Below are 15,788 nucleotides of genomic sequence, written 5' to 3' on the forward strand. Positions count from 1 at the left end.
GTGTTCCGGCGCAAACAATCCCTGGTGCTATTTTGCTGTTCCATTAAACAATTGCGCCACTGACCAGAAAAAACCTAGTCTAAAGTCAGTGGCGCGTTGCGCGTTGTTCATTATGCTATTTTAAGGGCGCATTCTTGACCATAATGTATAGCGTGCACAACGCGCATACACTTTGCTCATGTAATCTACACAGATGCAACAGTTATTTTTGCAAATCATAAATTGTTACACTTAAAAAAAATATTAACACATGAGATGACGGAAATCATTGTGGTGTGCCACGAAGATGTGAAAAAATAGGCATAAATCTAGCTTACAAATTATTCAGGCTAATTGTAGTAATTAAGGATCAGACCTGTTTGAGGTCATATATGTACCTATATAAGGACATCTGACAAATTGGTTTGTCCGTTAAGAACCAGGAAAAAAAAATTGATGAAACAATTGTGGCTATTTCCTCCCACGCCTGTTTAACCGACGCTATTTTGGGTGGGTTTCTCCCATCCCCATACAGCACAACTTCTCTGTCTTTCACTGCTCTTACAAGAACATCAGTCTTCTCGGCTGTGAACCGCTCCTGGCGTGCGCCTGGTAAATACGCCATAATAATAGCAATCCATAATGAAACTTGCGCACCTGCTTTTAAAGGGAATGTTGGATGAAGTTCTGATTGGTTTATTTCACGTAACGCCCAAACCACACCTATGAATAATGAAGCTACTTCAGACCAACCCATTTTAGATTTGCGCCGGGCGCAAGAGCCATTTATCCCGCCGGGAAAATAGCAACAGCGCCGAGACCCGCCCACAAACTTACTTGCGCTTCGCGCTTTGACACTTGCGTTTCAGGTCGTTAAAATAGGGCCCTAAAATAGAAAGACATTAAAATGATTAAAGGTATAGATCACTCAAAAAAAAAAAAAAAAAAACTTTAATAATTTACTTACCCTCAAGCTATTCCAAAATTAATAAAACTTATTAATGTCATAGGTGAAACATAATTCAAATAAATATTACACCTACTATAATATCTTCTTTATACATCTTCTTTACTCCAGTGCACTGATTTGCGCTGCTTTGCAAATGCTATTGACTTTCCACTGATTGAAGCCTATCCATATACACAGTAGTCAGTTCTCTATTACAGCCATAGAAAGCGGTCTCCTCCCCCACGAGTAATGAAACCCCCCTCCCTCGTCAAGCTGTAACATTCAAGTGACCAATCAGTGCTGAAATCTTTCTACCATGTGACCATTCACCAGTATTGGGAACCGTCCATAGGCGGGGACAATAGTGGGCCTGTCTCGTGCGTTTCGCTGTGTAGGTAAGCCTTGGATGAGATTTTGTGACTTTTCTACATTAATACTTGACTATCTGTCTGTTTAATATGAATTCGCTATGTCCATGTAAGCATACTTAGCGTTTAGAACCAATGTCTTTATTGTACACTTTTACTTTAAGCCTCACAGCGCTGGAATAACAGTTTCCTGTGTGAAAGTAACGTTAACCGCCTGGACAACAGCGGTCATTTCTCCTTTGAATAAAATCAGTTAGGCTATGTGTTCATTTGATAAAATATCATGCCATTTCGTATAAAACTCTCAGACCTCTTTTGGCTTTTACAAGTGTCTGAAACATCTTTATATTTTACTAGACTTGCTATTTAATTGAGTGGGAAATTCCGAATTTATTAAACGCATTGTTAAACTGGCAAAAGTGTTTCCTCAGATGATTGTTATAATGTTACACTGGTGTATTAAGATCGACAAAAGTTCACAAGCTCTTAACTGACAGTGTGTATATGGCTTTATATCATTTATTGTAGTTATTCAATGTGCTTTCATATAGTTTACATGACAAAACACTTCCGAAATGTAATTTATAACATGTTTGTTATTTCCCCCTCAGACTCTGGGTAATTTAGCTGTTTTGGACTGACTTTCACCACACTTTATTTTATTTTGGACAGCTTCATACACAGACGTTATATCATATTCCACTGGATAACGTTACTTACATGGAATAGTTCTGGATCCAACTCACATTTTTGTTTGTTTCTTTATGGATGGCATGGCTTTTGAAGGAACGTGATTTTTCATAAGTGTTTACAAACTCGTGGGAAATTCCAAACAAAGTTACTGTTCAAGAGAAGTTTAATTCCGAAGATGGATCAGCAGGCTGCTGGAGGGGAGGACCCAAATAAACCCCCCAAAAAGAAATCCAGTGAGGATGAGAGCAAAAACAAAAAACTGGTATGTATTATATTTCCAGGATTCATTTTGTTGGTGTTATTTCTTAGTTATGTAAAATTAAGTGTCAGATTTTTCAGCAACATAAGTGTCGCGTGTGTTTGTAGAAGAAAATAATACATTTAAAACAAGTTGACACCAACTTCAGCAAAAACAAAGTAATGCCAAATGCCTATAACAACTCATTGTAGATGTCGGTGTCAGCTTGTAATTGTTAAAGTCATTGTATAAACACATTCATGAGGGACACAAAAGGCTCCCTTTTTGTGCAGTGACCATCACAAACAAATTTCCACACACTGCTTGGCTTTTCTACCTCTAGAGTCCATTCAGATACGTTTAGCAGTGAAGAATCTGGCCACTTTTGTTATATCGATCAACAGAGTTTCTCTCAAACTTGGAGCTTGTTTTCACTGCAAAAGGTTTAACAGCTCAGTCAGCACTCTCTGATGGAGCTGTTGAACCTATCGGTGTATTACGTTACAGGACCCTGAACCTCGTGATAATGGTCTGGAGCCATGTTTGTGATAGTGCTGAACCTTATGGATGGTTACACTTATCTCAAAAGCTTAGAAATAGGGAAACTAGAACTGTTTGTTTCAGTTCTTGCTGGCTGCCTTTTTGAAAGTTTTCTAACGTTGTTGAAAGTTTGCTGACTTGATGACCTCAGGGCAAAGAAAGGCCCATGTGATACATAATGAAGTATTTTGTCTGTTGTGTATTGTTATTGTCCAGCCTCAAGCTTATCAGCAGCGTCATGTGATTTTTAAGAAATAAAATGTTTAACTGTCAGTACTAGTAACGGAACAGTATGTTGGTAAGTGCATGTTAGGCATTTGTCAGCTGTTTGATATAGAGCCAAGTATTTTAATATTACTGTACTTTGTCATACCTGTCTTGCACAGCCTTCTCATATCTCATGCCACTTTTAGTGACCTAGGATTCGTTTGCTTTTCTAAATATGTAATGCTGGTTGCTGGATGTAGGACAGTCTATTTCAAGGTGCCTCTTCATGGATGTATTAATTACTTGACAAGACTGCTCCCTTCCCAAAAGTTGTGGCCTTGCCTGCTGACTTAACAAAGCTGTCTGAAGATCATTTAATGATCTTGTTAGGTCTCGGGCAGAGCATATTTTTATAGCAGGGTACCAGATCAAGCGAGGTGAATGAGTGTCTGTGTAATCTGCATAGTCATAGTAACTTTTCTAAACCGCTTGTCTCCAGTTAAATGTCCTGTACCAGCTTCATAATGACAGCGCTCATTTGGGAGCTGCAGGAATCCATCCTTTTATGAGCTCCATTTGCTTTGTGGAATGTAAACCTTCGGAAGCCAGATGGAGACTTTCTGATTACCGTAGTTGAAGCTGTAGTTGAACGGTGCCCTAAAAGTAGTCTGGTAGGGATACCACAAACTAACTTTTTGTGACCCAAATTCTGAGGAATATGGGTATGTTCTAATACTTTATGATAAGTTGGTGTTTAGATCCGGCTATGAAGTCTCCATGAGTGGAGCAAAGTGGAGCAGTTGAAAACACCCCACATTTTGTCTACTAATGAATGAAAGTGAAATACAGCCAAGTATGGTGATCCATACTCCGAATTTGTGCTCTGCATTTTAACAGCAACTCATTTTTATTTAAGAACCATGTTTTCACACTCTTGGAAAACCTGTATGCCTGGATTTCTGTATTTTAATATTCACTTTATAAAAGTTTGGGTATGGAAAGTGAATTTTAATTAACTAATTTATTTATTTATTTGAAATAAAAGTCTCTTACATTAAGTAAGGCTGCATTTGATAAAAAACTGTAATAACAGTTAGTAATATTATGAAAAATAATTTTTTATATCTATTTTTGCTTTTACTATTTTTAAATATTATTTATTTATTTGATGATAAATCTTCATATTATTATTCTAATATGATGATTTGGTTGATCAATGTTAAAAACAGTATTTTACTGTTACCTTTTATCAATTTTAATGCATACTTAGTGAAAAAAAAGTATTAATTTTTTTTCAAAAATACTTCACACTTTTGAACATTAGTGTAAGTGTAGTTATATTGAGGTCTACGATGAGCTCTAAAAAATAGTGAGTGGAAATCACTGAGAAATTCCTTTTTGTGAGTGGAAATATACATTTATAAATACATTTACAAATAAATATCATAATCATAATCATTTTAAAATATATTGTCTCAGTTGGCTGCAAACAAGAAATATCGGTTGTCAAAAAAAAAAAAAAAAAAAACATTTAGCGGATGTTGAGGCTTCCACACACTCACCCCACGTTCTCAGACCTTAACATTGATGTCACTCTCTGTTATACTAGTGATCTCACAGTTGCCCACCCTGTGGCTGATTTAGTGCCAGGCATGTTCTCTGTTGCTTAACATTTCTGCATACATGAGAAATCCAAAACATTTGCTGTTGCACAATGGCTTTCGGCAAAATTGAGGAAGTCATCGACCATAAGGGTGGTCAAGTTTAAAATGATCCAGGCTTTTTAGCTTTTTCTGAGCAGCAAATAATTTCCCAGAATCTATTATGGTAAAAGGCAGGGAATGCATGTGTTTGTTGAGTACAGTAGATGTATAACAGTGACATTGACATATTTGATTGTGGTTTATTGTATGATTTCATTGGAAAGTATAGTATTTGTAAGAGAAAATGGAGTTCACATATGACAGCTTTAAGTAGGGTTGCACTTAAATGACAGGAGGGAAAGATAATACTTAATGTTACAAAGTTTAATGATTGGCAAGAGGAGATTCAGAGTGAAATAACTCCCTCTCTCTCTCTATGCTGTATTTTTTTAAAAACAAAACAAGTTGTGGCTTGTTAAATTAGAATGATACACTCTAGATATTTAAGCAGTGAACTAAAGTCACACTTACAGTAACTTGTATCCACAAAGCAACCAGAAGTCATTCATTTTCAATGGGAGTTGGCAATTTGAATGACCGCTTTTGTTTGTAACAGAATGTAGGTGTGCCTAACAAGTCAACGATGCTGGGACAAGTAATTTTGCTGTTTTGTGTGATTTTTTTTTTTTTTCAGACATAATAAATGGTGTATGGAAAATCATGTTAGAAATTGTCAGCAGGACAAGCGAGTATGTGTTCTTGGTAATACTGTTTTCATACACTGTCAGTTGGGTGCACACAGGATAGTTCACTGGACATGCACAAGCGAGCAATTTAAAATTTGTTATTTCAAATTATGCTGTGCTATATTGTTCACTTTGTCATATTCATTCTATCTTCATTATGTACTGCATGTAAAATTGGAACTTCCTGGGCTTTATTGGAGAAAATATGATTTCCATTAAACTAGGGCTGGGCGATATGGCAAAAAAAAAAAAAAAAAAAAAAGTTTGATTACATTTTTAGGTCAACTTGAAAATGTAACTACAACATGATTAAATTAACTTTTTCTTTATTAACCCTCTAGGTAAAACAATTTTGTCAACATGATGTAAATGTTAAAAAATTCACTTTCACGTTAAATATTTGGTAAAAAAGATGCATGATCTTGTACAAACTTGTCTTATAATAGGGGTGCAATATATATCGGCCGATGATTAATGCGCATCTAGTCAGTACAGCCGGTTATCTAATCAGCGGTAAATTTCATCAGGTGCATGATTTCACATACAGCAGCTGTTACTACACAGAGCCGTTGTTAACTGACAAGCTGCACAAATCCAAGCTGATAATGAAAGTGGATTTGTGCAGCTTGTCAGTTAACAACGGCTCCGTGTATTAACAGCTGCTCTATGTCATGGAATAACAATGAATATATTACTTTTTTTTTAGTCTTAAAAAGTGAAAGGTGTATGTAAGCAAAACAGACAGTTATCTTTTCTTGTAAAAAGTAGAGTTGTTCCGATTCCGATACTAGTATCGGAAATATCTCCGATACCACAACAAATTCTGGCATCGGCATCGGCGAGTACATGAACCCATATACCGATCCGATACCATTTTCTTAAAAAATACCTAGTTATGACCGCAAGCTTTGCCTAACCGCTGCACGGTTCTTCTTCGCTGCTCAAAATGCATTGAAAACACAGGAAGTTGTGCTGTGTTGCCACAAGCAACCCCTGTTTAGAGCAGCGAAGAAGAAATGAAAACGCGTTAGCAGCCCTGATCTATATATGACTGGATCACTCATCACATTCTAAACTGCCAAAAGACAGTGAAGCCGCTTCTATATTATAGATCAGTGGTTAGCAGTATGTCTCTGTAGTACCGGTAGTTACAGACTCTCAAGTATATTCAGTACCGGCAGCTGCGTTCAGTCGCTTCCGTGTAAGTCAAAGCGCAGGGCTCCAGACAGTAGCCGAATATATACTAGTGTCTGTGAATATTAAACTGCAAAATACTATTTAAATATTACTCCCACAAAATCTACATCTCTGTGGGTGACTGGCACAGATGCGCGAGAGCTCGCTGTTTTGTAGTCTCTGCTGTGTGTCATGAGGACACGAACGCATAAACCGTCACTTCATGAGAATTTACCGTTTCATTTGAGAATACTGTCATATCATAAACACAGACACTCAAAGATCTTCATGGCAGCCCATTAAAATAAATGTTTGGTTTACATGAGTAAATTGACAATATATAAAGCTACTGTTGTAGCCTACAGTAATAATAATACGTCTCTATAATAATAATAATTATGCCTAGATGGTTGCTTGTTTTTTACTTGTTTTGTTGTAAAGAGATTATCTGATTAATATATCTTTTTTTATATTCCTAGACTTATTTGTTGCAGTTTTTTTATACAGTTATATTGTAAAACTTAAATACCTTTTTTAGTTTGCGGTGTTAGATTTTTGGCTGCATTTGAAGTTCTTTTTTGCATATGAAAATAAATAATACTGTCAAATTCATGTTAGATAATAAAAATACTGTAATAAATACAGTAGTTCACCATGTATTTGTTCATGTTTTATTGAGGGATCTGTCTGAAGCACACCATAAAAAGAATTCTAGCAATTTACACAGGGCTAGTAGTATATACAGCTGTATATACAGATACACACCCAGGTATCGGATCAGTACTCGGTATCGGCCGATACCCTGAGCCCAGGTATCGGAATCGGTATCGGGAAGAGAAAAAGGGTATCGGAACATCTCTAGTAAAAAGTGACAAGATTGCTAATTCAAAGGTGAAAGCACCCAAAACCAGATTATAATGCAAAAGAGGAACTCCCTCTCACAAAGTTCAAATCACAAATAATCAGCCACTGATTAAAAATAACGGGTTAAATGTTAACCACTGTCGTTTTAATATAGCTTACTATGATAAAGCATGCATTGATTAATCCCAAGTTGTAGCGTAAAAAAATAAAAAAAATCCAACCAAAACATGTGATCGTGCGACCAACTGAGAAAGTTAGTTGCAAAAGAGCGACCAGTGGGAAGAATGAGTCTGGAGCCCTGATTATTGTCAATGTGTCTAATTATAGCATTTGGTTATATATTTCTAATTCCCAATGATTTTTTAATTTATAAAAAAATAAATCATGGCAAAATGAATCGATAAAATCGCCCAGTCCTACAGAAAACACAAACTTGTTTACTGAGTGTGCTGTTGGTTACAGTGGTTATTAGATTTTTGTTCATGTTAGGGGAAGTCGTGGCCTTATGGTTAGAGAGTCGGACTTGCAATCGAAGGGTTGTGAGTTTGAGTCTCGGGCCGGCAGGAATTGTAGGTGGGGGGAGTGCATGAGTACAGTGCTCTCTCCACCTTCTGCTCCCCGGGCGCCGCAGCATAAATGGCTGCCCACTGCTCCGGCCGTGTGTTCACGGTGTGTGTGTGTTCACTGCTGTGTGTGTGTGTGTGCACTTTGGATGGGTTAAAAGCAGAGCACAAATTTTTAGTATGGGTCACCATACTTGGCCGTATGTCATGTCACTTTCACTTTCTTTAGCAATTTCTTTATTTGTGAAAAATACTACAATACTCAATACTACCTGGACTCAATTTATGGACAACTTTTGTGTTTCCAATATATTCCAGTATTGAATATGTATGTTTGATAGATTGAGAGCCATCACTGGTCTTATGATAAATCTGTCCTGAGATGGATTAGAGGAAGGTTAGAACCCCTGGAGCTGTATCACAGAATGTTAGATTTCAGAGAGAGAAACGAGGCAAGAGAAGGGACTAAGAATGCAGCATTTGTTTACAACTTTCAGATTGTGAGGGGTATCATGTATCCTCTGTTTGATACACAGCTTGGTACAAATAAAGACAAACACAGTTTGGGCACTTCAAGTTCTGCAGTATTTTTCCTACTCAATCTCGACGCTCTAAAGTTTGTTATTCTGTTAGTTGATTCTTTTTATGCACCCAAATTGCAGTGTGGAATAATGTGACTTTTGCGTTTATGGTCTTTACTAGTCTTCTAGCTGGGTCTTGGTGTACGGTGTGAAGTCATGGAAGTGGAATTCGCATTTTCTCAAAAGGCATTCCTGAGCAAAGACTGAATGGAAGTTTATTAAATTCCATTGCAAATGAATGAAACTCTTGAATATAAGCCTGGCTGCGGTTATGTAAGATATCATAACGGAGCACAGATTAGTGCAGATGATCAGAGCAGCATTTCCTCATGCAGTCACGCTGTAAGTGACTAAAGAGAAGAACACTGTGTTTGTTGTGAAAGCCAGTGACCCTGACAGGTGGTACCTGTTTTAATAAAGGAAGCACATAAAAAAATATGGGGGGTCTTGACTGTTTGTTTAAATAACTTGTGCTTTTTTCTCATGAGAAAGTGAGATTTGCATAAAGGTATGATTAAAATAAATTTTACACACACACACACACACACACACACACACACACACACACACACACACACACACACACACACACACATATATATATACACAGTACAGTGCAGACCAAAAGTTTGGACACACCTTCTCATTCAAAGAGTTTTCTTTATTTTCATGACTATGAAAATAGTAGATTCACACTGAAGGCATCAAAGCTATGAATTAACACGTGGAATTATATACATAACAAAAAAGTGTGTAACAACTGAAAATATGTCATATTCTAGGTTCTTCAAAGTAGCCACCTTTTGCTTTGATTACTGCTTTGCACACTCTTGGCATTCTCTTGATGAGCTTCAAGAGGTAGTCACCTGAAATGGTCTTCCAACAGTCTTGAAGGAGTTCCCCGAGAGATGCTTAGCACTTGTTGGCCCTTTTGACTTCTGTCTGCGGTCCAGCTCACCCCTAAACCATCTCGATTGGGTTCAGGTCCGGTGACTGTGGAGGCCAGGTCTTCTGGCGCAGCACCACATCACTCTCCTTCTTGGTCAAATAGCCCTTGATGCCTTCAGTGTGACTCTTCTTCAGTGGTGGCTACTTTGAAGAACCTAGAATGACATATTTTCAGTTGTTTATTAATGATCTTCAGTCTTCACGGACCTTCGCGGGGTTTAACCAGATGGTTACACGGGCTCCACCAATCAGATGCATCACTGTGGGATTGTTCAGGATTGTGGGTTATGAAGTACTTATCAATCAATCAATCAATCACCTTTATTTATATAGTGCTTTAAACAAAATACATTGCGCCAAAGCACTGAACAACATTCATTTGGAAAACAGTGTGTCAATAATGCAAAATGATAGTTAAAGGCAGTTCATCATTGAATTCAGTTATATCATCTCTGTTCAGTTGAAATAGTGTCTGTTTTAATTTGCAATCAAGTCAATGATATCGCTGTAGATGAAGTGACCCCAACTAAGCAAGCCAGAGGCGACAGCGGCAAGGAACCGAAACTCCATCGGTGACAGAATGGAGAAAAAAACCTTGGGAGAAACCAGGCTCAGTTGGGGGGCCAGTTCTCCTCTGACCAGACGAAACCAGTAGTTCAATTCCAGGCTGCAGCGAAGTCAGATTGTGCAGAAGAATCATCGGTTTCCTGTGGTCTTGTCCTGGTGCTCCTCTGAGACAAGGTCTTTGCAGGGGATCTGTATCTGGGGCTCTAGTTGTCCTGGTCTCCGCTGTCTGTTATCCAAGACATCGTGTATAAAAGGTATATAACTCAAAACAAGGTTAGTGCCCCATGAACCTTTGGCGTTTATTTGAGCATATACTATCGCTTAGTACTGCCGTAGCTGGTTTTAAGTATACCATGTATGGTTACGTTTTTATGGCTTATACCCCAAATTTCAATGCAGAAATTGTATTTAATTTTTACTTTCTGCACTGGCTGTGGGCGGTACTGTGATGCTCTATAGTATCATAAAGTGGGTTGCGGTTTGATGACCACGGGAAAATGTGGCCAAACCATAACAAAAGTAACAACTCACTTTTGGGATTTTTTGCCAGCCAGTTCTCCCGAGCCAAATTAAAAACACTGACTAGTGTTTGTTTGGCCGTGACTTGTCAGTATGGCTGAAACGATTAGTCGACATTGTCGAGAACATTGACAATAAAAATAATTGTTGACGCATATTTTTGTTGTCAAGTAGTCATTTGAGCTCATTTGACCAAATATAGAGCCTGCAATAATGCAGTTTGACCAGTGTGCCACTGTAGCACAAGACTGTAATACAGACTTACCCAATGCAATTCAAGAGAAGAAGACAAAGCACTTCAGAGCAAACGCAAAGCCACTAGAAGGCAAGTCTGCAACCTTTAGCCAAAAATGTGTAATGGCTAATGCTAATGATAAAGGAGACCAGAGCCCATTTTTTATGGATGTGGGCTTCACTATGCTGAATAAACAGCTTTTTATAGGAAACAGTTTATCATTTAATGAATCAACAGCATATCAGATAATCTCCAACATGTTTTACACTAAGTAATACTTTTGGATTGGACTACTTTTAGAGTTTACAACGTAAAGTATGGCGTTTCAAAAGAGAAGTCGCTGACTCTTTGTGACCGGTGGGATACAGTGTACAGCATTTCTTATTAATTCTTATGGTATCCGTAAACGGCGATTGAGTGTTGCATTATTCTGACTGAAATTCAATGATGTCAAGGCTGTACTGTGATTGTCAACTTGGATCACGAGTGTCTTAATAACCAGTTACACTTTCTCCAATAGTAAGTTATACAGACTCTCGTATCTCCCTATATTAAGACAATCTCTGGCAAACAAAGCAGAACCAGGCAGCAACCTTCAGGTCTCTTTCTTGAAACCAACACAGATGTGACTTAATCTGCAGTTTATCGACTGTATGCTATGTAGTTGTTTAATTGTATACAATTAATTATTGTCCTAATGTATTCAGAAATGTTATATGATTATTCCTTAAAAAATAACGTTATTTTTCATTTTAGTTGAAGTAGGCTTTGTACATTCTACTGATAAATAGCTTTCAAATCAAACCAGACTTTTATTTTGACGGGTTGCAGTGAATACATTTACAGTTCTGTGTATGTGATGTGACGGTAGTTTTACTCATATCAAATGGTCAGATGCTCATGAGGGAGATGTTGTTCATGTGTTAACATCCTCTTTATTGAGACGGCAGATGCTGAAATCACCACGAGTGTCACGTGCTCCTCTGCACCATTCATTAACAGAGTCACGCAGAACATGCAGGATTCGTATTTAAATTTACTTTTGCGGCTTAATAGTTACAGATACTAGTCCATATCGGAATTTGATTTGAGTGTAATGAGTTAGTTTTTATTAATTAATTCAAAATATGACATATTCCGTGAATTCTGTTTTTATGACTGGATTCCACAATTCCGTTCGCATTTTCAGCATCAGAGGAATCATAGGGCCCTAAACATAGTATTGGGGTTGTTTTTATTCAGACCAATGTGAAAATCAACCCATGTTTTTACCCTGCAAACTGGTGGATCAAAAAGAAGATAATGCAAAAAAACCGGATCAAAAATCAGAAATCAGAAATACTTCTTATACGTTTTAAGAATTTGTCATACCATAACTTTGAAATCTTAGAAATCCCAAAACTTTACTTCTGGTTTTAAATTAGAATTCCATTATAATATTCCCTGCTGAAAACAAACAAACAATAGAGCCCCTCCCAAAGCACAATAGAAAATGTTATTGATTTAAGGGTTATAATGGGAATTATATTGGCTTTAATGTAAACTATAATGGTGTCTAATGGTGTTTAATGTGAACTGATGTAATCTGAGTCTATGTAACCTGACAGATGAGAAACAATAGAACAACGGTAATTCCTATCGGAATAATGCTCCAAAAACACACAACAAAAAGGAATTTTGTAATTGTTTTAATGGAAACCATAATCGTTTCTGTGATTGGTTTCTATTGTCTTTTTTTCATCAGGTTACGATACCTATACTGTGCTGCACACTATGGACAATGTTCAAGCTGAAGGTTGACTTTGCAAGACAAAAATTGCTAATCAAATCGCAATCACAATATCTCTAAAAAAAAAAAATAAAAAAAAAATTGGGGGATATTTTCCCCAAATTGCACAGCCCTAGTGTTGGGGATCTCAGAGAAACTAACAGGAAGTGGAACACATGTTAAGTGTCTCTGGACTCACAGGAAGCGAGGAAGGGGAAGTGCTTTAGTTACACTGGGGGAAGCACAGCCTGATCATTCTGACATCACCCTGTCAAACAGATGATTCTGGCAACACTTCAGCACTCACTACATAATGCTCACATTGTCATATGACATGAGGCAGCCATATCAGTTCTTCTCCAAAGAAAGCTACTACCAATATTTCAGAGAAACATCAACATTGGCTCAGCTTTCCTGCATGAAATAACCAACACACCAAAGATTTTCCCACGTATAGCTCTTGGAAAGGGTTATTTCATGAGGACCCCACCAGTATTTTGAAGCAGTGCTGCACGATATTGGGAAAAAATGACATAGCGATAGTTTATTTTTCAGCGATATATATTGCGATATGAAGTCTAATCAAATTTTTTCTTAAAAACAAAAATGTTTTTTTTTTTAATGATTTTAATGATTTAAACATCGACACTGTAAAGATCCAAACTTTGTACTCATCGGGAAGAAGGAGGCGGGAACCGGCGCACAATCAAAATACATTTTAATAATTCATAAATAAATACAAAACGGCGCACCAGCCCCTCGCGGACGACTGGTGCGGGCAAATAAAAGCCAAACTATAAAATAATGTCCCAGGCCTGGTCCTCTCTCGTCCTTCACGGTCGTCACTCCAGTTATATATCCTTCCATCTCCTACGTGGGACTCGATACTAGCGGTGGGGCTCAGGTGTAGCTCATCTCCAATCACTACACCTGGCCTCACTCCTCGTTCCCACGCCTCTCGGCCCCGCCCCACTCGCCACAGACACCATCGTGTCAATTGATTAATATGCGCGAGGGAGAGAGAGCAAGACAGCACTCGTGTTGTTTGAAGACGTGTAAGACAAGACAGCACTCGTGTTGTTCTCTCTCTCTCTCCCTTTCGCGCACTCTCCGCGAATCACATTCGTCAAGGGCCGGGGAGCAGCTGGCCCGTACAGTTAATGAATAACGGATCAACTACGACAGCCTACATCGCACATTCTGCGATGTGACTATCGTGGATTCGTATATCGTGATATCAATGCTTAAACTACACATCATGCAGCCCTATTTTGAAGTCATCAGTCATTTCTTGGTTGTGCTGCACAAAATAGGCATTTCCCCTGGATTCTTTTTTTTTCAGATGCTAGCATGTTCACGTCATTCAAATGATTCTGTTTGTTTACATGTTAAGAACAGTGGAGCATTGTTTGATTGCTCCATTCTCATATAAAAACTAACTTCTCACAGTTTTAGACTGATAAAATCAAGTTCTTCCTTACATTATCTCATTGAATATCTTGTTTCACTCAGGAACAAGTTTACAGAATTAAAATGATTTGTGGACTGTTTAATTTTGACTCTAAAATGTGGAATAGCACAAACCGTTTTGCCAGATGCATGTTTCAATGATGAAGAAAGAGATGAGACATAATTTTTTGAGGTTCAGGATCAGGACAACATTTATTATCTTGAAACATTGATCAGTCCATTAGCAAGTTGAAATCAAGCTCACTTTTCTTGTTTAAGAGGAAGGATCAAATAGGCCTACCTCTGTTTAGCATGCATTTTTCTTTTAATAATTTACTGTAAAAGTATTGTTGTTCCTTTAAGGGTATTATAATAACACTGAATATGATTACCTTCCTCCCACATATAATTATTTGTGCATTCATCAAACCGCATTCGCCCTTAATTAATGGTGATTTTTGTTTTTATTGTATGGATTTCCCAAAGCAGCAGTGTGATTTCTGTCATTTTTTTATGTCTGATGTTTGAGGTTAAAATGTCAGTGTCTCTCATGCGGTTTGTAGCTTGATTCAACAGGTTCATTGTGCTACATGCTTTGCAATAGTCAGTGATTTACACAAAAATTGTTGACAAGTTCCTATGACACATAAAGAGTGACCTTGGTTGGTCATGTGATGTGGTGAGAGGACAGCTCGGCACATAATATAGTCCTTGTTTTAACAGCAAAGTTATCTTTCATCTCTAGAGTCTATTCAGCTTTAGTCACTCTGCACATTTCTAAATTAAATCTAAGCTTAAGCCACAAGGCACACCAGAAACGATTACATTATCTGCGATGATGAAATCAGTTATACACCGTTGACATCAGAACTAGAAATTGCAATCTTTTTCAGGAATATTCAGGACAAAGTGCAGCACGTAAGTCATGTTGTAATGTGAGAGTTCAGGGTATCCTAAATTGGGTTTTGTGAGGGAACTGCAGAGAGTTTGTGAGCTGGTAAAGCTTATTATTAATTAAATCATATAAAATGTAAAACCGTAAAAAAAAAGAACTCCTAAATATGAAATATTTTATGTTAGCCAGTGAGGTTCCATAAGATGTTTGTATAGTGGAGGGAAAAACTCATCATCCTCTGACATTTCCATCAATGTTTAAAAGATATAGTTATATAATATGCATAACATATGATAGTTACACAGATACGGTTTCTATTGTAGCATAGAGCTAAGTAAAAAATTCCCTTAAAAAAATTCACTCTTTGTGTTCATTTGAAAAATAAATTAATGTGGGTCTGGAGTGACCTGAGGGTATTTAAAGACAGACTTTTAATTTTTAGTTGAACATTAAAACTAGGGATGTCCCGATCCAATCCACGTCATCGGTATCATGCAGATACTGGCCCAGAACACTAGATTGGAGATCGGAGGGGAGAAAAAAAATATGATCTGATACCTATCTAACACACATCATGGTTTGTGTTAATATGCTGCAACATCCAGTTAAGAGCGGAGCCTGTTACGTGATAACAGTAGTAGCCAATTATATTCGCATGAGTATCAGAGTTAGCTAACTTACAGAATAGCCATGTCACCAGTGTGGAAGTATTTTAACCCTAAAGAGGAAAAAAGTCCAATGGTCGAATGCCAAATTTGCAACGCAATGAGTGGAAGAGGTGTGTGGTATGGATAATTTTTAATCGTGGACGATAAAAATGTCTACACGATCTACTTTTGAATAAAGTTTGTGTAATATGC

At 37.5% G+C, this 15,788-nt stretch overlaps 1 protein-coding gene across 9 annotated transcripts in view; it reads left to right on the forward strand.

Annotated features, from left to right (window-relative positions):
* Positions 1-1,256: 1,256 nt before the first annotated feature.
* Positions 1,257-15,788, forward strand: part of LOC128027467 (protein diaphanous homolog 2) — a 375,948-nt gene continuing 361,416 nt past the window's right edge. For 8 of the 9 annotated variants that reach the window (XM_052615104.1, XM_052615108.1, XM_052615109.1 and 5 more), the window contains exons 1-2: positions 1,257-1,323; positions 1,908-2,251. In XM_052615104.1, coding sequence (XP_052471064.1) covers positions 2,165-2,251 — 87 coding nt within the window. In that variant the 5' untranslated portion in view covers positions 1,257-1,323; positions 1,908-2,164. Of the gene's footprint in view, positions 1,324-1,383; positions 1,406-1,907; positions 2,252-15,788 lie in introns of those variants that run through there. The other variant, XM_052615105.1, reaches the window with a different exon arrangement.

This window comes from Carassius gibelio, chromosome A14, assembly GCF_023724105.1.
Source record: "Carassius gibelio isolate Cgi1373 ecotype wild population from Czech Republic chromosome A14, carGib1.2-hapl.c, whole genome shotgun sequence".
Classification (NCBI taxonomy): Eukaryota; Metazoa; Chordata; class Actinopteri; order Cypriniformes; family Cyprinidae; genus Carassius; species Carassius gibelio.